General features: G+C 41.3%; 2 protein-coding genes across 3 annotated transcripts in view; one reads left to right on the top strand and one right to left on the bottom strand.

Moving 5' to 3' along the window:
- The window catches only part of LOC118315108 (GRAM domain-containing protein 4-like), a 23865-nt gene extending 5437 nt beyond the window's left edge, over positions 1 to 18428 (bottom strand). Inside the window, exons 1-18 of one of the 2 annotated variants that reach the window (XM_035642118.2) lie at positions 18292 to 18428; positions 12409 to 12662; positions 11767 to 11872; positions 10712 to 10832; positions 10520 to 10593; positions 9989 to 10121; positions 9779 to 9804; positions 9455 to 9546; positions 8593 to 8684; positions 7501 to 7549; positions 6792 to 6863; positions 6092 to 6135; positions 5885 to 5994; positions 5069 to 5223; positions 2137 to 2284; positions 1555 to 1648; positions 421 to 511; positions 205 to 273 (exon numbers count right to left, since the gene is read on the bottom strand). In XM_035642118.2, the coding sequence (XP_035498011.1) occupies positions 205 to 273; positions 421 to 511; positions 1555 to 1648; positions 2137 to 2284; positions 5069 to 5223; positions 5885 to 5994; positions 6092 to 6135; positions 6792 to 6863; positions 7501 to 7549; positions 8593 to 8684; positions 9455 to 9546; positions 9779 to 9804; positions 9989 to 10121; positions 10520 to 10593; positions 10712 to 10832; positions 11767 to 11872; positions 12409 to 12594 (1662 nt within the window). In that variant the 5' untranslated portion in view covers positions 12595 to 12662; positions 18292 to 18428. Of the gene's footprint in view, positions 1 to 204; positions 274 to 420; positions 512 to 1554; positions 1649 to 2136; positions 2285 to 5068; positions 5224 to 5884; positions 5995 to 6091; positions 6136 to 6791; positions 6864 to 7500; positions 7550 to 8592; positions 8685 to 9454; positions 9547 to 9778; positions 9805 to 9988; positions 10122 to 10519; positions 10594 to 10711; positions 10833 to 11766; positions 11873 to 12408; positions 12663 to 17794; positions 18041 to 18291 lie in introns of those variants that run through there. The other variant, XM_035642117.2, reaches the window with a different exon arrangement.
- LOC118315109 (cytosolic 5'-nucleotidase 1A) lies at positions 18097 to 24366 on the top strand. The gene is made up of 6 exons (XM_035642119.2): positions 18097 to 18280; positions 19610 to 19729; positions 20395 to 20530; positions 20647 to 20769; positions 22430 to 22560; positions 22681 to 24366. Exons 1-6 carry the CDS (start codon positions 18245 to 18247, stop codon positions 22924 to 22926), a joined length of 792 nt encoding a protein of 263 aa, XP_035498012.1. The 5' UTR covers positions 18097 to 18244; the 3' UTR covers positions 22927 to 24366.

The raw sequence follows: 24366 nt of genomic DNA, 5'->3' as shown, positions 1-24366 counted from the left end.
TGGCGTGGTTCAGCCGCAGCAGGCGGCTCTGAGCAGTTAAAGAACCAGATGTCTCCCCCCAGGAGCCGATAGAAAGCGAAACAACAGAGCTACAAGAGGGAGGATATCGGACTTTACATTCATCAGGTGGACTTACTAGAATTTGTAGGGCTTGGTTAAAGTATTTTCACCGAGAGAATGAGGCTCCTCACACTGAGCTCTTACCTTTTGGGTGGATGGCGTCGCTATAGAGATGCCCATCCCTGATCCAGGCAGCACCGACAGAACTTTGTACTGTGAGGGACAGAGAGGGAATAGTCCAATTCTAATCATCTTCATTTGCATGATCCAGTGTCAGTCACTGTCACAAAATTAAGTTTATGACATATTGTTTAAAAAAATTTTAAAAACACGTCAACAGCAGACAGAGACTCTTCTTACCTTCTGGATTTCTTTGACGTCGAGCAGTTTGATGACTTTGTTCCTCTTGGTGGATCCAGACCTGGAGCTGGAGCTCTCGAAACACAGATAACTGAGGGGACAGAGGAGACTCAGTTAACCCCCGTTCACACAGGCGTTCAGAGGCGAGGGCTGAGAGAGGACACCAGACACCAGTGGTTGCTGCTGTGTGCTTCAGATTCAAAGACTCAAACTGGACACTTCCTTTCTCAGCTCCACCACCACTGAAAAATATTGTTGACAACCTTTTTTGACAATGAAAATGAGACATGAATTGATGGAAAGTAACCTTTGAAAACTACGTACAAATGCATTATGATTACAGTCGTGAAGTGTATCTGCTTCGTTAAATCGGTCTCCTTCACCACAGAGCATCGGCATTGTTTTATCTTTGCCAGCAATGTTAACCAATGTTTAGCTGTTAGAAAACCTGTCGCGGCAGATGTTCTGCTAACAACTGAGTCCGGTTCTGCTAGAAAAATGTCTTCCTGTTAAAGCAGAGGGTTTTTTTCCCTTGCAGTCGCCAAGTGTTGGGTTTCTCTGCAATATTGTCAGGTCTCGACCTAACCATGTAAAGTTCCTTGAGATAACGTATGTTGTGACTTGGTGCTATTCAAATAAAATCTCATTGAATTTAATTGAAGATAAGAAAAAAGAGGCGGGAAAAAAACAGATTCAAAGGGGCAGTGAGAGATTTTAATCCAATACACCTTTTTGCAAAAATATACAAATATTTCCTCAAGGTCCGCTCGCTGTCGGTTCTGTGGGTGCGGCGAAAGTGAATCAGGGTTTTCAGCTCAGTCCTGACTCTGTAAATTGTAAACCCCTCACAAAATGATGCAGACCGCACCTAACAACACCGTGTGCAGTTTGCAAACATCACTCCCCTTACACCTTGGGACACGTGCTATCCACAAACGCTACGACTCAGGGGTTTTGGCCTGGTGGTTATCGCTTCGGTCTCCCATACCCGAGGATGCGGGCTTTTGCGGCCTTGCTGGTGCAGTAGAATCATCAACAACAACGAAGAGAGGGACACGCTTTCTCCAAAATCCGCTACACATCTCACTGAACACTAGTGTCAGACGTTTCTGCGAAAGGAAGTGGAGAACGTACTTCTCGGTGACGTAGAGGAATCCGTTGCGGATGTAGTCTGTCGGTGTTTTCCTGTCTCTGTTGATGAGGCAGCAACGCCAGCCATTCTCACACACTGAAACACCAACGCAGAGATTGAAAAAACACACCTGGGGTTCAACCCCTCATACATGGATCACTGATGTTAGCCAGACGTAAATGTAGACATGAGACTTTCTGAACTCTCCGTCTGTTTCTATCTCATTTGAGAATAGAAAACTCCTGAAACAGAGGAAGCTTCAGTCTCTCAGGTTTACAGATAAATGAATCTGAGGACTCAAGAGGGGAAGACGTTATTGTCACTGTTGTTCTCTGTCTCGTTTTTCTTTTTCTTCCTTTTATTTTCTTTTTGTTCCTCAGAAAAAAACAACCCAAAAGTAGGATAAACGTCAGGTTAAGATGTGATACTATCAAAATAAAGCAAATTCATGTGTAAAGTCATGTATAAAATAACTTTGCTTCACTTCTAGTTTCAATTCTTGGCCTCCGAAATTTTGACCCCACCCTGATTTATGTGTTCACTGTTGAACCCCTCCCCCCCTTCCCTGGCAGTCCCGTCCTCACTTGACAGGGGCCGCTCACTCTCTGGCAGGTTGAAAACTTCGTGAAAAGCTCCCCTCTTGGTGCTGTAGTACCGCCCCCCATCCTCGTCCCGGCTGACGCCCGCAGGTGCAGCAGCAGCGAGGCTGCCTCGACCCCCCCCAGCAGGAACCTGGACAGGAGGAAGGGTACAGGATGAGTAAATCAATAGCAGGTGAGGTGGTGAGGTGGCAGCATCCTACACATCATGGCGGTTCTGAGAGTGAAGCTGCTGGCAGAGCTGAGGGTTGACAGGAAGAGCAGCTCGCCCGTCCCGGTCTGACAGACAGAATTCGAACATTCATTGTTTTCACTGTGTTGTTGCTCGAGGCCGCGGTGTTCACTGCAGCCACAACATGAACAAACGTCCTGACGATCGAGCTACTCGTAGTCTTACCAGACCGACAACATTTTTTCCTGAAGGTGGCACAAGAGGGAAGAACCAAAATAAACATTGACGGTAAAATCCGACTGTTCACAAACCGGAACATTTGTATAAAAACCTCCCAATGGGAAGAGACCAGAGGAAAGGCTGTGATTGCACAATATTTTGTCCATTTCACTTATAATTCATGTGGTTATTTTAAGACAGAAACATTGACATGTTTCTGTCTTTTTTGTTCACATACATTTCACTTTGTTGTTTTATAGAATGTTTTAAAGTTTAGTTCGGCCTGAAGACAAAAACCTTATCAGGCCTTCTTGAGAAAAAAACTCAAATTTGGATAAAAACCACAAACATTTGGTTCCTGCTGAAATATGAATTTGGGCAAATACCAGAGCATGCATAACAGTGGCATAAATGTCAACCAAGAAATGTAAAGATAATGTATAGAAATGCTGAAAATATGTTTTGATACATATTCATATACATATTCAACAGTATTTTTTCCCACAGTTAAATGTCCCGCAGCTTATTTCTTGGTTGTTAGCTGTTGATCAAAAAAAACACATTTAAAGGAACCATATTCAAAAAAATGTTTGTTTGTTTACAGAAAATTAATATTGGCTAATACCGTGTATTGTTATCAGCTTTCTTTTATCTCTCGAATGTCATCGGGCTTGAAGATCGGTCAAAGAAGAATTACCTTTTTCACAGTATCCTACCTTACCTGAAATTTGGCATCAGTTCTTGGGAGAGGTACGTGGAATCTACATTTGCATACAACCTGAAAATTTGTGTTCTAACATTTGTCCAAAGGGTGGAACTAGCTAGAGGAAAAGTCAGACGCTCATCACGAGTGAGATCAGGACACTTGTTGTGGTGTCTCACTATAGAACAAAGTCTCAGCAGACACACGATCTATCACTTTCACTATTGATCAGTGACAGCAGCTGATCAGTATCTGCTCTGACCACTCTACATTCGTAACTATACTGCACACTACTAATTGTGACTGTAACTACACACACACACGCACACACACACACACACGCACGTACACACACACACACACACACACACACACACACACACACACACACACACACACAGCAGGAGCCTACCTGTTCACACTCAGACAGCTGGGAGAAAAAAACACAACAACTCAGAGAACTGAACCTCAGACAGGCCAGAGACCAGCGACTGGGACCAGTAGGAGTGTGTCCACTTGTAAAGAATTTATGTTTACTGTAGACTGCACAGTACATAGTGATTGGCACGTGCCTGAGGTCCATATGCATCTTAAAACATTTCAGTTTGGTATTTGAAAGTATTGAGTTTAAATTTGAACTTTATTTCCATGTCTAGATGATTCAAATTATTGAGGACAAACTTGTGAACAATACCAGATACTGTACCATGGATACCATGTTATTAAAAACCAATGCACTTGGGACTTGATGAGTTTTGTACAGTGGCTCACACTGTAACATTAGATCTCATGATTATATAAAACTCATCCAAATATATTTTTAATTTCAATGTAAATTATGTGATTTTTTTTTTTTTTTCTTCTGAATTAGTGTCTAAAGGTTTACAATAGGGCTGAACGATTAATTACATTCGCAATTTATATCGCGATATGATAAAACGCCTTTTTCTAACCACAAGTTAGGCCTCAAGCTCGACAGAACAGTCGGAAACTGGTACAGCGGAGACTTTAGTCTCGAAGAGGGACACCGCGTCGGTTTTAAAAAGGAGGATGCTGCGCAGCGTCAGGTGTTGTGCAGAACATGCCGTGCTACCGTTGCTGCTTCACGGGGCAACACCACCAACCTGTATCAGCGCTTGGCACAGCGCCACAGCAGCTTCGTGAGGAGTGTACGGCCAACAAGTCAGTGACAGTAGTGACGAACACAGAACCACACGAGAGTTGTTTGAGACTGTTACTCCGTATGAAAATGTCTTACGTGGCACGGTGAGGTGACGAACACCACGACTATTCCCTCGATAAAGAGACAGACTGCTAACAGAGAGAGAGCTCTCTCCCCTTCTCCTCTTCAACACATCTCGCTCTCTGTCAGTGTGTGTGTGTGCGCGCGTGCTAATTATAATCGCAAATCGCAATCGCAATATCTGTTAAAAAAAACGTGATTTGATATTTTCCCCAAATCGTTCAGCCCTATTTTACAACATTATCATGCACTCTCAACTGTGATAGTGGCAAATGATGTAACCTCCTCCCACCTACTCAGCCTCTATATGAAACCATACTAACTAAACTAAAAAACTGTGTTAAAAACTGTGTGAGTGGTTTAGCTTTAAGCATTGCAGACTGTCTGTGTCGCCACAAATATGGACCTCATGGTGGCGCTGCAGGAGCAGTAAGGGGCTCATTTGAAATCCATCCTCTGGGGATCACGAACACATGTTCTTGGCAAGGTGTTGAAATACTTAGGCCAAAGTGGTGCCGAAATGCGATTCGTCGCTTCACGTGACATGGTGACTGACTGTGGTCTGTGTGCTTGGACTGACCCGTCTGCTCAGAGTGGTGCTGCCGCGCTCCTTCAGCTGCAGGTCGGTGGGTAAATTAGTCCAGATGACATGTGGGGTGTCGAAGCGCTGCCTCAGCTTGGGACAGCTCATGAAGATGAAGTTGATGATGAAGAACTTTATACCTGCGTACATGGCTGGGGAAGGGGAGGAAGGGGGAGCAGACTCTGCTCAGTCACAGTACTCAGCAACATGTAAATGGAATATGTCAGAGCTGTTTGAATTCAGCTTCTTTTTGACTTTCTGCCCCAAAATGAGGAAACTAAAATGGACCTATGTTTTACAGTTGTGTTGAGTTGAGCACTTGAAATATCACAAAAAAAAAAGTTTCAAATCTTGAGAAATCTGTAGTCGCGTGTCTTTGGCCAGAAGTATTGAGATGGGCATTTTAATCCCGATTTAAGCCACATTTTCACAATTCACTTATTACCTTGGTGGTTTTAACCTTCATATTCTGACTGGATAAAGGACTGTAGTCGTCAGACAGCTGGATGTTAAGTTATCCAAGAAACAAGCTGAGTAAACGTGAGCTGCAGCTCAGTCCACCAAAGAGCTCATGGACTTACAGCATTATTCGTCATAAGGATAAGGTTTCTGAATGCATGCAGTACATAACTATAATGCCTACGGTATAATGCAATACAATTTAACAACACCATAATACAACATCCTCTTAAAGGATCATACAGTTGAATCAACGCCTAATGTAAGAATTACTTCAGACTGTGGTAATAAACCAGCTAAAGTGTATATATATATATATATGTACACACACACATACACAAACACAAAATGTACCTATGAGGAATCCCAGCAGTTTGACCGGAAGCAGGCAGGAGGAGATGAAGGCCACCCACAGGCCAACATACAGCTTCTGAGTTAACTCTGGCTGCACCCACATGAACAAACTACACACAAACAAACAAAAACACACCATATTAAATATCTGTGTACGGACCATGACTTCTGTCAGAACTGGGACAAAGTGTGCGCAGACAAACTCACTTCTTTATTTTCTCCAGGATGTTGGCCATCTTCCCAAATAGATTCTGTGAGGACCAGACAAAGACAACGAAAAGTTTGTGTCCAGCTTTCCTCTGTTTGTGTGAAAGTGTGGGCTCTGTCCCTTCCCCTTTCTTTCTTTCTTCATTGGAACTGTTGTCGTTTTATACTTGTAAAGAAACTACACATACAAAACGAGGCGGCCCTGAAGATTGAGAGGTAAATAATCCAATCTGTCCTGCTCTCCTGAAAAGTATTGTCAGCAAAGGGTCTGTGAAGCAGCGGAGAACTTTCTTCCAACTTGTCGCCTTCCAGGTGTCTCTTTTGGACTGGCAGGTTCAGTTTGGAGAGCGTCTGCCGCCTGTTAGTCCCATGTAGCATCCTCTGCGTTAAAATGCAGGATCTCCAGCCAGACAGCAGACCCTCGGGTCTGTCCACAGCCGCCAACGGCTACTTTGTGAGACCTTGTTAGGTTTAACGGTACAGTGTGCTTCCATTTCCTGTTTCATCGTCTGCATTTAGGGCAAAGTAAATGTCTTTTTGTTCGCTTCACCAAGAACTTAGTATTTTTTGAGAAGATACATTTTTTCAGCTTGTCATTTGCCGTCACAATTTCACATGAACTGCAGTTCAGTGTTCAGACTCAGGTTTCGGGACTGTAAAGTAGCTGTCGGGAGGTGTCGGCTGTTACAGAGAGCCTCACCTGGGCTTTCTGAGCGACGTCCAGGACCAGCTGGAACTTCTCCGACACTGTCAGGTCTTCTTTAGGAGGCTCCTGGGAAGACAAAGAGTAGACAGAGCTGTAGCGTCACATACTGACACCTGAAAATGACCTGCCGTCACCGGGGACACCATCCTGATCAAGTCTCACATTAACAGCACAATGAGCACACTTTATGGTGGCGCGACGCCTATTCCATATCCAGTTTCCAGCAGCGCTAAAACTTCAACGCGAATGCGACGTATTCTGGACCGTTTTGTGCAACTGTATTCAACGCGACGTAGCAAACATGGCGACTCACACGGAGGTTGGGTCCACCTCATGTAACTATATTTGACTCATTCAAAGTTGAAGAAAAAACATCGGTTCTTTGTTGTAGGTGATTATCAAGCCATGGACACTATATTTGATTTCTGTGAATAATTTCTTCTAAATATTACACACTGTAGATTCAATTAAATTGATTATTCATGATGCAAGTCAATCAAAACGACCACGAACCTTTTGAATCATCCTCATTCCTCTAGTTTCCAGTGCATGTAATTATCTACCTTGTCCAGCAGGTGAAGCTGATGGGAAATCCGCCCAGTTTTAAATGCATCACTATCTTGTTAAAACTCCGATGTAAAAGAAAAAAATCGAATGCTTAAGGAGGTGAAAGTGTGTGTAGGTGTAAAGAGAGTTGGCTCACCACAGGCTCTGAGACCTCAGGTACGATGCTCCACTGGATCCTCCAGCCTCTGAGAGCAGTGCATCATGGGTACATATGAGATCATTTCATAATCAGCACACATCTGAATTCCAGTCAAGATTTATATCCAAACTGATCAACGTAATGACTCCTTTGTGTGTTTTCTGATCTGTGATTCAGTTTGTGAGGATGTGAAACGTTGAATGTGCGTAAGTAATACAATTTGTAAAAGCGTATGTTAAAGCACTTTACGAAACAAGTGTGTCCACTTAAGTATCTTTACAAATCAACCCACATGTAGTTTCATCAGGTACCAACACAACTCAGAATCAAAAGGCTCATCAACAGGGCGTATGGCTGGTCTATAGTGGTTCAGTGATTTCTCTCATCTTTTCAAATAAAATTAACTAAAACTAATTGGGAAGCACCCAAATGAAAATTGTTGGCCGAAACCAACACCAAAAATAATGAAACACTTGGCCGAATATCGAACACGTATTTTTACAGTTTTCCATTTATTTTGCCATCATTTTCACCATGGCATGAATTAAAAAGCCCCAATGTCCTTTTTACTTTTTTGTATTGATTTTCAGGGGGAAAAAAATCAATTTCAAAAGGACAATTTAGACACTGAACATTATTTTTTTACATTCCAGCAGACATTATACCAGCAAACACAATATAACTTAAAATAGATAAATAGTTATAAATAAAACTCTTTTATTTGTTCTCGATTACACCCGCTCGTTTGCAGTGAATGTTTCGGGCAGATCAAGGCTTCGACTCAGTGTGATCAGGAAGCTGACTGCAGATATTAAATGGAATTTCTGAGCCCACTCAACACCAAATGGCAGCACAAAATTATGAAAAGCCTTGGAATATTCTATATTAAGTGAATGTGCAAACCAAACATGGTACATAAAGAATGTAAACTAAGAGAAGCAAAGTGTTCTTGTGTTGCCCTCATGTCAGATTTGCAGCAATATGACGAGCAATGACAGTTGCAGATCAAAGAATTAGAAAAAATTAGAAGTAGTAGAAATAATGTTCTGCATGTTCTGAGAAAAGGATGTAAAGATAAGATGCACTCACCTGGCGATGAGGTAATTAAGGGAAAGGCGAAGGATGGCGAGGAAAAGGAACATGGGGACAGCCCAGCCGTGCCAAGCTGCATACATGTAGACCTACATTTAAACCCAACGCACATACACACACACACACACATATAGAGATGGTTTTTTCAAAGGTGGCGAAGAGCAAGATGAATATGCTAAATGTCTGGCAAGATTTTCATTATATTAAATTAAAACATTTACACTTTATTTAGCATTAACAAGTAGTGTATAGAATTAATAAATGTTTGTAACATACTTGTTTTATGCAGATTATGTAGAGTTATGACGCTGATTAAAGACCACAAAAGTGATTCTCCATAAAATTGTGTCACAGTGAAGTTGATATTTGGTCTATAAAAAGTCATCCAGTTATTAAATTTAGAAATACTTTGTTGATCCATGGGGAAAGTTGGACATCTTATTAGACATTTGTCTGAAAGTCAGTGACCTTTGACCTTTGGTCACGAAAGTGTAATCCGTTTATCCTGGAGTCCAGGTGAACAGTGGCTCGGAGGGAAAAAAAAATAAGTGCAAAAGGTCCCCATACCTACATAAATGATTTATGGAATACATAAATGATATGTACACATTTATAATACAAAGGGTGGGAGTGGATTTAAAAAAAACTAAATCTAATTTACCAAATAAAATCAGTAAATTGACAACATATACATTTTTCTGTCTCGTTTTCTCCAGAAAAAAAAAATTTAAATGTACGAACAATAATAAAATCTGAGCTTTTTTGTTGCTTTGTTGTGTTTGTTATTGTGTGTGTTCATCAGTTTATTAAAATCCATCTTGAATCCTCACTGCTGAGCTGTGAGTGTGCGTGGACTCACGATAAAGGCGATGGCGGATGTGTAGACCGAGTACCAGCTGGATAAGGCGGAGAGGTTCCTCTTGAAGTTGGTCACCGGTTTAAATCCTCGTTCTGGGAACAGGGCAGCGGCAGAGCTATTAAAAATTATAGGCTGAGATTTGTTTGAGATAAAAACTGAAAAATAAAGCATCTGAAGTGCATGGGGCCAACAGTGAGTGGACGCCACTGTGCTCTGACAATTTCATTTGCAAATTCAAGACATTTTTATTCTATTCTATCTGTTAATAGTCAACATTTCTAGGGGGAAAATGAAAATTAAAAATAAATTCAAGGGGATACTCACTGAGCCGTCTCATGTTTTCAGTCAACCTGTGGAGTGGAAACCGTTTAATTTTTTCGATTTAGGGCAAATACAGATTTAAACACAAAGAAAACATACAGTTACTATAAGTTGTTGTGTTGGTAAAAAATTGGATCTGCTGTTACTCATAAAGGGAATCTTTGCAGTGTCCTGAAGTCTCTGAACAGACAGCACAGAGGTTTTCGTCCTCACCTCTTGGCACTCAACGGCTCCTCCGTCTCCACCGTCGTCTCCTCCGGCTGGAAACTGAAGTCTTCAATATAGACCCCAAAACGGTCATAGAGCCATTTCAGGAAACTGTTGCGCAGAGTGTCCTTTTGTTTGTCTGAGGAGGGGGGGCATTTTACCACATTCATCCAAGTTCATACACTTAGATCTGTGCCAAACTTGTGTGAGTGCTAGAGGGATAAAATCTCAAAGACGTATCTGAAAACCTTGACAACTAAAGCTAAAACTAAAACTGACTGAAAGAAGAAAGGAAATGTGTTTCAGTAAAGCAACAAGCTCATGAAAAATATCGAAATATATGTATCACAATGTAGTGAAGTTATCATTATTAATATCATTAAGATTAATATCATTCACAATGATAAGAAGGTTAATGGTAAATTGGTAGTTGAGTGGATGGAGAGAATTTCCTCTCCATCCACTCAATTACCAATTTCCATTTTTCCGACATAACAACTCCACATTTACATAAAAGTGTGTGTTAGTGCAGCTCACCTGTGTCGCTTCCTGCAGGTGGAGGAGGGGGAGGGGGAGGGTCTTTAGCTGTCTGACTGGGCGGCTCTTCAAGTCTGTGAAGTTTCCCCGCAGACAGAAACAACTGGTCAGTCAGATAGAAACAAGCTGCTCTGTCTGTCTTAAAGCAGCTCATCGAATAAAGTTCATTCATCACTTTTCCTGATCAATCACCTGGATCTCAGTACGTCGTTGATCTTCTGCTCCAGCTCCAGACGCCTGCAGCGCTCCTTCTCCAGTTCCTGTCTCAGTGAATCCACATTGGACTCCTCTTTTAGTTTCCTCAGCTCCTCATCTGACACAGATACATGGTCACAGGATCAGAATTATGACAGGAGACCTCTGAGCAGGCTGCTGTCCATGTTGGCGAGGCCAAAATAAAAAAGATGTAAAACACTTTTTGTGTTCAACAGGCTACATACTTACAGACACAGATACTTTTATTCAAAGAAAAAAAATCTTATTCTGTGTGCGTGTGTGCGTGTGTTACATAAAACAGATGGGCAGATATTGACAGATTACCCAACATGCTGTTGTGCGTGGGGTGTTCTACTCAAAATCAAATGATTACCCAATAGCCAACCAACATGATCTAAAATCTAAAATTAAAGAAAACTTTACATTTTTCAGTTAATTTATATTTTGGAACCTGAAAGCTCATTCTTGACCTTGGGAACCATAATCAAATTGCATTGAATTGTGGGTACTGTAAGCATCTGTTTTGGAAAGGACAGATAACGTGTAGGACATAAAAAAAGATTTCTCTGGTTCTGCTACATCAACTTTGATTCTTTTTATTTCCATTGTGATGAAGTTAAAGGAATGAAACACTTAATCTGTAGATTACTTACTGTTCAGTGGTCACATGTCCCAAGTGTGGTAGTTCGGTAATAAGTTTTCTTGTTTTGTGTGGAAAAGACAACTTATGTTTCAAGGAAGAACAGGGAGTATATTACCACAAACCTCCTGTAATGTTTATATCCTCTCTGAAAGGGGCTTTTGTGTTTTCTGAAAATGTTAGTCTCGTTGCAATAAAGTCACTTTTCCAGATTCATAAAGTCTACTTTTGATCAAAAGTCTGAGACCCACTGTTTGTCCAGTGATCAACGATGAATTATCTCCATTAAACATGTTGGTGTGGTCAGTGAGGGGAAAGATGGAGGGGCATGGAAGCAATGATCTGACATGAAGTACCTCACACAGAGTGCAGTTCAGCTCAGTGTACTCACGTAAGAAGTGTTTCTCCAACAAGGCAATTTCTAGATGCCCTTTGACCTCGTTTAGGTCTGTCCTTGGGTCGTCTTGGAGGGCTGCAGAAAATGAACCTGGACCTGCCTGAATGACAAACACAGAAATTTGAAATAACCAGGCAAATGTTAAACAACAACAGTAAGAGAAAATCAGTTTCAAATAGGATGATGACTTTTGTTTCATGTGTGGTGCCACAGGGTTCAATCCTGGGTCCTCCTCAATTTACACTCTACATTTCTATTAAAATTTACTTAACCAGGACCATGTTTTTTTCTCCTAGATTTGTCTAGTTATAGATCTCTGCATGTTTTCCTACAGGCTCATGTTGCTTATTGTCAAAATGTTGTTTAAAATACTAGCAGAGCTGATGGGAATGAAGAAAACCACCTAAACAAAACACAAACTCAAATAGCTGCATGTATGGGTTTGTACATGGGTAAGAGTTCAGTTGTTAACAAACTTTCCATTTTTTCCTAAATATCAATATCAATATCAATATCAACACAACTCAAGCTATGTCAGGCAAATATTTAAATCATTGAAATTGTATTGTAAGAAAATTCATCTTCAGGATCAGGATTCGAATTTCATTAATTCATATTTCACAGGTGATTTCCTACCTGAGCATCACTCTGCTGCTCTCCCTCCACCTCCCTCAGTTCTTCTGAATCTCTGACGGAGAGGCGAGGTTTCATCACAACCTCCTCATTGCATTCTGTGTCGGATGTGTTGGGCGACTCTGCCAGATCCAGGAGCTCGTCCCGTCTCTGGCCCCGGAACCGGATCTTGTCTAGACGCTTCAGCATAGTGGCCGCGGTGGAGCCGGCCTCTACCAGAGCATGGCCGACGACTTGCCCGCAAAAAACTGGAGGAACTGGGGACGAGGAGAACAGAAACACAGAGGGGAAAAGATTCAAACTGATGGTTAAATATGTTTGTTGAGAGTATGTACAGTGCTCACCAAAACTTAAAATGTTTCTGCTTACAATTCCGAAATACAATACTCAAATAAAATAATTCTGAGTGCTGTGCAGCTCTGATGATGCAAAATGACGGAGCAGAGAACGTAGCCTAAATGCCTGCAGCCATGCTAGCACGCTTGCCCCAGCAGTTGAGCTAAATGCTACTGTCAAATGACAATACACAAACAGACTGATGCCATGCAGGTATGATTTTTTATCCTGTAGGTATGCCAACATTAGCTAATTATCACTAAACATATTGTACCACTGAGACTGATGGATATGTTTTGCAAGCTTATTTGACAAGGAGCAAAGTATTGGACCAATTGTCCTGATTTTGCCCAAGTGATTATGATTCATCCCGAGGGGAACAGAAATGGGACTGAATGTCATGTGAACAAATGAAATGTTTTAATTCATCTTTTAATAAATAAAATTGCTGTTGAAACATTTGACTTCAAATGTGAACCTTGTGATGGGGAATGATCAGAGGACGATCAAAGTCAGTGGGATTCACCATGTGGGAAACATGGACATTTGTAACAAATTGAATGCAAATACATGTAGCAGATGTTAAGATATGTCTCTTGATTCATGAAAACGTACACCTCTTATCATTACGTGAAATCAACCATGCTCCTATTGTGGCTCTAAAGATTCAAGTTCCAAATTAAAAAATTATAAATAATTTCATATTGTTGTATTTGGTTTTCATTTCAATTAACAAGAATTGAATCAAACAAAATTAAATTGAACCAAACCAGGACTCTTTTTTTTTATTGAATTGGAATGTCATGTCAAACCTCTTCTGTTTGATTAACAACATGTGAGATAAACCTTGACAGAGTTGACTCCTTCAACACAAAGTAATCATAAGTTGTATTTCTCCAGAGAGAGTCAACATCATCCAGCCCAGTCATAATGCTCATACAAAGAGCTACAGCCATTGTATGCTTTGTTCAGGAGGGAACATCTACTGCTTATTGTCCCCCTCTTCATGTTTGATCATCTGATACACATCACCATCATATCTGTCTTTCAAATGTTCCAAAAAAATAACTTGTATTTATCTTATGTGTGTATATTTTGGGCGTTTGGACTGTCGGTTGAACAAATAAAGCTACTTAAATAGAGCACCACAAGCTTTAACAAAATAAAACACTAATAACACTTATCGTACATTTTTCAAACATCTTATTAGGAAAAACAATAAATATCAACAAAATAAACAAAATAATATCTCAGATAATTCGTTAAACAATTGTTAGTTACAGCCCTAATACCGTTGTGAGTCAAAGTATTGGTTATGTTGATAATATGATCTGATGATAATGACAAAGCTGTTTGCAAAAGTTTGGGCCGCCAACTAAGTCAGTAAGTATTTTAATAAAAGTATTTACTTATTTTTTTACTTCAAAAATCAACAAAATATGCAAAAACTGCAGGTTGTATTGTGCTTTACTTTACTTTTGCCCTAATAATGTACTGTGACACTGTGAAATGGTCGTTCTACAGTACTTTTACTTTTATAACTATAAGTACATTAAGTATGGTTGGAGTCTGATGCCATGGTGTACATGTCGTCAGCCTGAGAAACATAACAGCTGACTGAGAAGGAATAAGGGTGAAGGTGTCCCCGAGCAGTCTGACTGGTCTTGCTGCATTTGATGAAAAATGTCTGGTTTTGTATCAGCACGACTTCAACACTGTCTGAACAAGTTGGAAGGACTTACTGATAGACCAGAAGTGGAACCCAACAAGGCACTCTTCTTGAAATACTTAAAATACCTTCATAATGATGTGTTATAATTTACCATTACTTTATTTCTCTACCACACCACATTTCAGGGGGGAAATGTTGTATTTTTGACATCACTATATTTGACAGATACAGATACTATGCAGTTAATGGATTTTACATACAAAACATGGTGAATGAAAGGGTTTTACTGTTATATACAAAGAATAACACGGCAGTCAGCTGCACAATGACATATTTAGGAGAAGACAAGACCAGCTTCTACTTAGAAAATAAAAATAACAAAGAAGGGAAGAAGAGGGGGCAGCAGTACTGAGGAAGTAGCAGTAATAAAATAAAAATGAATGCCAACAAATACAAATATACAGTATATAGACAGTATGCACAGAGCCATGCAGGTTGTATTGTACTTTTTAGATTAATAAGTACCTCCTACTTGTATGACTGAGTAACCCCTTTATTCTGTTAAACGTGAAAAAATACATTGCTATTTTCTGAAATCAGGTTTCCTTTTTCTTAATTCTAGTGCAACGGCATGCATCTTACTTCCTGTTCCAAGACACAGCAAGTCAGTGCACCAGCCACGCAAACACTAACTTTTTTCACTTTTAATTTTCACCAAAAAAAAGGTATGCCAGAATATATTTCTATGGTCGAATTGTCCAACAGTACATGATACTCTGCATGCACACTGTTTACACCCAAATCAGGCACCTCCTAACTTTTGTTTGCATTGTTATAATACCATTTCATATTGACGTCATCAAGATGTCTTTTAAATCATATGATGATGAATGACTGGTTAATCTAAATAAACTGTAGACGGTGTCACTAATCTTATGGATTGCAAAAGTTAATGCATTATTACTACACTGTATTAGGTTATTTTCTGACTTCACAGTGACATCATGATGACGTCATTCCTCAAATTATTTCTTGATCTATATAAGATTTAGGTCGTGTCTATAGTCCTAGTCCTGCAGAGATAGCTCGGGGAAAAAATGCATTTTTCAACTATGCATGATGTCATTTTCTGACTTCATTGTGACTTCTTCATGACGTCACTTATCATTTGACATCATATCATGAGGCAACATTTTCTGATCAAGATAAGCTTTCAATTGCCTCTCTATCGTTAGCAGAGGTACCATATCTTGAGAAATCCACAGGGGTGAAAACAACTAACTAGCTCCACCACGAGCAGCAACAGCAAAATGCCGCTGAAACATTGACGTGTCAGTATAAACAATGTAATAATGATGCATTATTACTTTTACTGTAGTAAGGGGTTTGAGAGACAGACTGGTCTGACTGCTTTTAATGAGTATCATCTCATTCTTTACCTGCACACAATACAATACCATCTGCACAGGTGCGACAGACATTGACATCACTGACTGACAGTTGATGACAGATTTTAGAGTGACAGAGAGATTTACAGACTGTTCACTGACGTCTATGACCAGATTAACCTTCATGTAATACTGTCAGAAAGGCGTTCGATTGGTCACAGAGCCTTGCAACACGACAACGAGCCCAAACACACATGTAATAAAGAACTTCAGAGAGAAAGAGAACAAGGAGTCCTAAAGCAGATGGTGTGTGTGGCCCCCACAGAGCCTGGATCTCAACAACATGGAGTCAGTGTGGGATCACATGAAGAGACAGAAGACAATGAGACAGACTGAACTGCAGCAGAATCTCAAAGACGCTTTGAACAAACTACCTGCCACATAGCTGTAGAACTGTGTGCAGGTGTACTGGGGACAACTGGTACTGTTTTAAAAAACAAAGAGTGATCACATTTATTTGATTTAGTTTTCTTCTCTTTGCTACCCTTTGTATACGCAAGCTCGCCTCACGAACCCGGCCATCTTGAGCAGCGCCCAGGATCCCAACCACCCCGCATTTGCTCCAGAGCCGTTGAGAGAGAGAGAGAGAGAGAGAGAGAGAGAGAGAGAGAGAGAGAGAGAGAGAGAGAGAGAGAGTCGCGACAACTCCGTTCACTCCAATGGACCTCTTTTAACCAGCAATGGCGGATTCATGGAGCCTCTCAATAGTTCCAGGAAGTGAGCAGCGGCGCCATAGAGTAGCAGCAGAATGGAGTCAATGGGCTATCTGTGTTGCACTTATGAAGGGTAAGACGTTGAAATAATAAGACTGTATATTATCAGCACATCTGAATCAAATCAACATGCACATTACATTATTAATCATATTTTACTTTAAAAAAACATATTGACTTACTACACATAGTAACTACATAGGCATGTCGGTCTGCTACATTGTAAATCGATACATTAATTGACTACTAATTACCAAAAATGGCAGTTCTGTCGCACTGAATAATGAATTCTAATGGCGCGCCAAAAACTTGGGAACTATCTGAAGTCTACATGAGTCATGTGACGCGCAAGCATTTTGGACTTCCGTTGTCGCTACTCTCTCTCTCTAAACGGCTCTGGGTTTTGGCATTTGACGTCACAAGGGGGGCGGTAACTTGATGGGTCACGTCACGCAATTAAGTGATAAATGGACAGAGACAGCGGAGAGAGAGAAACCCCTTGTTACGCACGCAACTCGTTCTCACGGCAGAGAATGAATTAATAACACAATTTAGTATAGAACAAAAGAATGTTCAGATTCGTTTCGCACAAATTACTAACAATAGGGGCCAGTTAGCCACTACAATCGTGTTTCATCAAACTGCTTCCACCCTTTCTGGGACGAAATAACTAGACCTGAGGTGGCATTGTTCCAATACAGGAGCGCAACAGACAATTATTGTCAAAGTAAATATATCCGACAATGACTAATTATTGATAATAAATCAACTGTTCAGTCTATAGGTCGTCAATAATAATAATAATAATAATAATAAAAACAAACCTACTGCGATTCAAATTGCTTTCTTCTGACGAAGAGTGAACGCCCAATATGTCGTTTATCGCACAAAACAAATACATATTCACGTATGTGATGCTGGTGCCAGTGCATTTCTGGTAATAAGGCTTAAAATTGGCTCAAAGGATCGATCAAATATCAATGTTATAAATTATGTCAGCTCTGCAGCAGGTGCCTGTGGCTATAATAACACCACCGCGTCCACCATGTACAGTGGGCGAGAGGTGGGACCCCTCGGGTTGGGGGGGGGCGTTGAAGCGGCCACGTCTGTGTGAGGTTAAACACACCTGGTTATCTACGGAAAGACCCGACATTAAAGAGGGAAGGAGGCGAGGAAGAAAGGAAACAAGGACAAGGGTTGACAGAGGAGGAGTGTCTCACCCTGAACAGAAGCCGGAGCAAACTTTGCCTCCTCCTCCTCCTCTCCAAACGCGATCCAAACCGGGAGAGACCCAACTCCAAAGCGGTCTAGACTCCCCTTCGACCCGGCCCAGACCTCGCCCCTTCCTCTATTCCTATAATGAATCCAGATACGGGGCGAGGGGGGGGGGGTTTCGTGTGACCGTGTTTCTCCACCTGGCACCAAAATCGCCTCTGTGGGCGGGTCGGCGGACAAGGATGTGACGCCATCACGCTGCGCTCCCGTGCGCTTCTTAAAGCGAAACGTCGGGTTTTCAGACAGGCGGAACCATAGTGTTCAGCGCCGTGTTTCCGGGGGACCTGGGGAGAAGTCTGACAGGCAGTTCAGTTCGGCTTGTTGTTGTTGTTGTTGGTGGTGGTGGTGAATCTATCGACGTGTGAAGACCGTCGCTAACCTGCTGAGAGGCGGACATGGTGGCCACGGTCGAAAACACCGACGTGAAGCAGGTAAGACTCACCTGAGGTCAATGAGGACAGGTGCGTTCACGCAACCGCGGAAAAAAAACACTCCCACCCAGCACCCGGACAGGAATCACACAGAACTCCCGCTGCTGGATACTGTGCTGCTTCTCGGACTTTGTCCACCAGCCCGCATTCACATACGACTGTATTTATACATCCGCTTCCTCTCCTCTCCTAGAGGACTTCCTGAAATCGTGTAACTCGAGACATCAGTGCCTTTTGCAAAGTTCGGCATATAAACAAATACCGTTCAGCCGGACGTCTCACTGGAGCTTGAACTGTAATCGGACAAACGTCCCATCAAAGTTGGACACTGACAAGAACAAATGTCGTATGGAAACGAGACTGTACAAGGCGGGACCTAATCTTTTCTTCTTTTTTTTTTGAAAAACGCAATGTATATTTATATATATTTTTTAATGAAACTTAACTATAACCTTATTATTCCAAACAACTAAGGACGCAATGCAGGTTCCTGACACCAAACAGTCAAAACCCATTCGTTAAGAAAGTGTGAATTGTGTTTAATGTCTTTATCAGGTCAACGGTCATATTTCACTTAAAATGCAGTTAATTTATTGGTATAAGTAGTGTTTCCGAGTTGGTTCTGCATTGTGATTTTGTGTAGGTTCTGTACGGGTCGCCTGTTGGCCCTGTGTGTGCTCTAAAGTATTGTTTACTCATGTACTGTTGCTGTACTCAAGTACAATGTTTAAGTACATTATTTGAGTATTTTCCATTTTCTGCTGCTCTATTCTTCTGCTCCATGACAATCCAGGGGCATGTAATGTCCTCCCCACTCCTTTAGTCTATTAAGAATACAAAATATAACCAAAAATTACATTCTGATGTGTTATTATAGGGCGAGATGAGATTGATACTGTATTGATGATCAGGGGGAAATTCACAACTCCATCTCTACCAGCTGCAACATTAACGTGATGTACACAAGAATGCATCAATAATTCATGAACCAAAATGACATACAGTTTTCCACAAAGGGCCGTTCTGCATAATGCTTACTTTACATTTGATGTCTTCATTATGTTTTAATGCAAATAGGTGTTGTACTGTTACATCAGTAACATTGTGAATGAATGACTTTACTTGTAGGAGAGTATTCCTACTTTGTATTATTGACACCTTTTATTTACGCAAAATAGCATAGTACTCCTTCCAACACTTGTTATATAGTTTGTTTATCCAAACATGCTGAAGTTTTTTTTGTGGACCAAATCTCCACAGTCTGATCATAAAAGGTTTGATTTCAAATAAAGTGAAGATGAAGATGCAGGGTCCGTGTCTCCTCTGCAGAAGGATGCCGATCGTGCGCTGATCGTTGCAGTAACGTCTCGTTCAGTGTTTGAATCTGGAGCTGACGATGATGGTGATGAAGAGGTTTACAAAGTGGGCACGGCATTCCCGCTGTTGCAGGTAAGAGTTCAACACTGACACCAATTTAAAACCGCGTGCCTGTGTGCGTGTGCTTGCGTGTGCGTGTCTGATGCCTGTTGGTAAGTGATATTTATTCACATCCGTGGTTTAAGAGCAAAACCCTGTCATTTTGAAGAACTTTAGTCTGACTAGAATTTATAATGCCAGTCTTGTGATATTATATATTTTTCTTCTGGTCAACAAATCACAAGCAGACACAAACTGAAAACGTACAATTATTCTAATGATCAATTAAATTGCAGTCTATTATTTTTGATTGATCATTTAGTCTGTGAAATCGCTGGACTAAAGTTGACGTGTTCTCATTTCTAGTTGATCAGAGCCCCAAATATTTAACTTTACAAAATATTAAATTATTTCACTTATACTTGTGAGAAGATGACAAAGAAAGGCAGTAAACTTCTCTTTGTATGCAGATATATGACGTGTTCAATATTAATGCTTGAAAAGTGACTGAAGCGATTATTTCATTATCAGAACAGTTGCAGATTAGGTTTCTGTTGATCTACTAATCGATTTTATTTGGCTAATCATTTCAGCCTTTTACCAAATTACCAAATCCCCTCATCAAGTTTAAATTCATTATAAAATCTAATGAAGTCAACCTTTCATCATTTACAAATAACCAAAGTTATAAATAACAGGCGCTCCAGAGGGTGAATGAACGTCTGCTGGAGGAGAATCCTGCCGAGTCGCTGCTGTTCGATGTCGTCCTGATCACCACCGACAGGCAGCAGCAGCAGCAGAGCTCCCGCATCATCAGCAGCACCAGACATTACGGTGATTTCACTTTGACACTCATCAGCAGACAGATTAAAGCCTGAATGTGATCAGCGTCGGGAGTTTTATCATCTTTGTCAATGACAGATTTACTTTATCGTCGCTCTCTGTTGCAGGTCTTGAAGTCGGCAGGTTTTGTTTCTCCAGCGAGGAGGATTTCACAGAGAGTTTACTGACGAATAACGTGCAGCTCTTCCTGTCGACTGACGCAATGGAGGCTTCGCAGGCTTCACAGAAAGGTCAGGAAGTTTATTTCTGTCGTTTTATTACGGCTGATGTGAATACTCCGTAAATCGGGGAAAAAAATGTTGCGGACCACACAGCACCGCGAGCGCAGTTTGTAAACATCACTCTTAACACCTTAAGAGACATGGTAGCGGATGGCGCTGCAAAGCGGTGGTTTTGGCCTAGTGGTCAGTGCGTCGGATTCCCATACCAACGACCCGGGATTGCATCCTGGTCAGAGCAGGAAAATCAACAGAGTGAGAAACAAGTTCAATTCAATTCAATTCAATTTTATTTGTATAGCGCCATATCACAACATACATTGTCTCAAGGCACTTTACATAGTGAAGTCAATATTACACTATTACATGGAAAACCCAACAAATCCCACAATGAGCAAAGCACAAGTTTCCTCCAGATTCGCTTACTGCCCCTTTATGTGATAACAAAGGTAACAGCATTCATCATTATTATTATTATTATTGTTATTATTATAACCTTTATTTAACCAGGAGTAAAGAAAACTTGTTGAGATGTTTTTTTTGGCAGCAGCACATATATCACTGATTATAGACAAAAACATAAAACAATTTAAAAATAAAAGACAACATTGTTGTAGTGTAAGTGTCATATGAGACCAGTTCTTGGAGCTTAAGGTCGTTTTGTAAGTCATTCCAAGCCGAGGGAGCACCAAACTTTTCCCCTTTTCCCCAGATTTCTACGGACTCCAGGGACAGTTAGTAGCAATAAGTCCTGGGAGCGAAAGCAATAGTTTCCTTTACCCTTTTCGAAGACTGTACATCTATAGATGAGAAGGAATCAGAATGTGCCAATGGTTGAGTCTACGGGGGGGCGGGGTAGACAATCCAACCCATGCATACAAGGAGCAATGGTGAGTAAGAGCTTTGAGATTCAAGCTTTGAGAATTGTGATAAATCTCAAAGCTCCATGGTAAACTTTGTACAGTTTGTGTAGACATTGTGAGGATGCGTGCATAGGAATGGGTTGAGAAATCGGAGGCTTTGATTTTGTTTTGTCCGCATTCAAAACAAGTTTCAAACCACACAATAATACGTTGTACAGTATCAAAAGCAAGTTGCAGCCGACAAAGAACCTCAGTCGGTGCAGGTGCGGAGCAGTATTTGACAGTATTATCAGCATAAAAATGGAAGTTTGCTTTGGAAACAACATGGAAACATCCTGTTGGAGTAAATATTTTAGAAGTCAAACGTCAGTCACAGACACTTTTGGGTGGAAAGTGCTGAGCATCAGTTCATATAGAACAGAATGACATGTTCATTGTGGAGTGAGTTGTAGCAGTGCACCCCGAAGGCTAACGTTAGCATGCTTCAGTTCTCACAATAATTTTGTGAAGTATTAAGACATTATTATCCGAATGTTATGAGTTTATCCTCAGCAGATTTGCAGCTTTATTCTTGAATTTGACTTCGTTCTCGAAAATACTACAATGACTTTTCTGAAACATTTCGACTACATTCTCTCCTAAAACTATTTTTTTTCCCCCCCCCAAAGTATTACAACTTTATTTTGGTCACAAACAAGAATATCAGAATTGATCTAGAATTCAACATTTTGACAGGGTATTGATTATGTGTCGCTGTCCTGGTGAGTGTGATGTCAGAAGATGAGTCATCCTCCTTGTTCCTCCTCCAGGTGTTGTCTCGGCGCAGCTGGACCAGCACGCGGCCTCCTGTCCGTCAGAGCAGCTCCGAGTTTTGTTCTGCGGAGACGCCGTCGTCCGGCTCAGCAGCAGCCCTGCGCCGGCGAGCCAACAGGCCCCTCAGGTGCTCACAGCAAAATCCTGCTGATGCTTCACCGTTACTGTTTAATTGTTGCTGTGGATTTTTTTTATTCCAGGGCCTCTATCGTTTTTTTTAAGGATCGTTTACTCTCCTCCTCTGCAGAGTTTCTCGGCTCAGCTTGGCGAGATGCGGCAGAGGTTCGGTTTGTTCGACAGCCCTGTCAGCGTGGTGCTGGTGACATCACGCGGCGGCAGGGAAAGCTGCGGCACCGCCCTGCGGACGCTGCGGTCCCACGGCGTCAGCGTGGACGAGGCATACTGCCTGGCCGGGGCGCCAAGGGGCCCCATGCTGTCCCTGATCCGACCTCACTTCCTGCTCAGTGTTGGCTTCAGCGACCTGAAGGAGTGATGACAGCATAACATGAAAATCTGTTACATGACAACAACAAAAAAGTTCAATGTCTTAAAGACAAAATGCCAAATCCTCAGTCAGGAGTTTGTCTGTTTCAACATGTGAAATATGTTTTTCTATTTCTGATCAGGATTTCTGCTGATCTATAAAAATGTCTCTGTAGCACTTTTTTGGAAACTCAGTTCTTTTGTCCCAGTGATCTGATTTGATCATTGATCCGTTGTGATGTCATCACCTGAGCTGAACCTGCTCTGATCTGTGTTTAGTTTGGGAGAATCAGCTCTGAACTCGGCGGTGGGTGGCTGCTGTGATGTTTGAACTTGACCAGCAGGTGGCAGCTTCAGTCCGTAGGTAAAACCTGCAGAGGATTAGGCAGAGTTACAAACATGTACTGTACTTACACGGACAATGCCATTTGTATAAAAGAGCACAGATGCTGAATAAATAATCTCTATATGGCAGGTGTTTTTAAGAAAGTTCCAGGGTTCCTCAAAGTCCTTAAAATCTCTAAAGGTGCACTTTTGAAAGTTTGGGAGGTTTCATTGTAGGTTTGAGGAGATGTGTGGATGGTTTAGGGTGGTTTTGGATGTCCTCTTATGTTTAAGACATCAAATGGGATTGTGTTTTGGATTGGTTTAGGTTTTTTCGGAAAAGAGGTTGTAAATGTCCTTGGGGAAATTTTAAGGGGCATCCAATGGGATTCTGTTAGTCCTCCAGGAGGCACCAGGGGTCTTTGGTGGTATCCTTCAGAGGATACCAGCAAACCTTAAAAAGAGACCACGAGTCCTTGGGGGGGTTCAAAGTCTACATTTAAGAAGTTTTGTAGGAGGTTCAGGCTCCAGGGATCTGGAAAACGGGGAGGTTTGAGGTTCTTTTAGATTACCGAGGAAGTTTTAAGGGCATTAATGTACGTTCTGTTGGTCCTTGAGACTCCAGGGACACACCGGGACTCGGTGTACTAAATATGATTCATTTTATTGAAATCTTAGATGTCCTGAGAGTTTGAACGGCTTCAAAGAGGATTCTGTTAATGAGGATCCCGGTTATTGTAGAAGGGTAATTGAGAGGGTGACAGTGGTCTTTGGAAAAAGAACCAGTGATCCTTGATGATATTCCACTGTTGACCTGGATGTGAAAAAGTCCTTGAGGCTCTTTTTTCCTTGAGCCTGACCTTCCATGGTCCTTGCTGCAGGAGTCCTTGAATCTGTCTATTTACTAATCTGTCTATAACACTGTGTTCTTCCAATGTAGCAGATTTTTCAATGCTCCTAAGGCCTTTAATTATTCTATGTATGTATATATGAACGTGTATGTATGTATGGAATCCTAGAGGAGGTCCAATGGTCCTCAAGAGGTTTAGGTCCTTGAAGATATTCCAGCGCTCCTTGGGGACATTTCATGAATAATAAACATACTGTAATCAAAGCACCAAGCTGA

The sequence above is a fragment of the Scophthalmus maximus genome, chromosome 7 (genome assembly GCF_022379125.1).
Source record: "Scophthalmus maximus strain ysfricsl-2021 chromosome 7, ASM2237912v1, whole genome shotgun sequence".
NCBI lineage: Eukaryota > Metazoa > Chordata > Actinopteri > Pleuronectiformes > Scophthalmidae > Scophthalmus > Scophthalmus maximus.
Note: the sequence above shows the minus strand (reverse complement) of the source record. Positions and strands in the feature narration are given on the sequence as shown.

Excerpts from the sequence above, each read along its gene's own strand:
- LOC118315109 (XM_035642119.2), top strand. The coding sequence starts at position 18,245 with ATGGTGGCCACGGTCGAAAACACCGACGTGAAGCAG. Across the intron at positions 20,531-20,646 it reads CAGCAGCACCAGACATTACG|GTCTTGAAGTCGGCAGGTTT; the intron begins GTGATTTCACTT and ends TCTCTGTTGCAG. Across the intron at positions 22,561-22,680 it reads CGAGCCAACAGGCCCCTCAG|AGTTTCTCGGCTCAGCTTGG; the intron begins GTGCTCACAGCA and ends CCTCCTCTGCAG.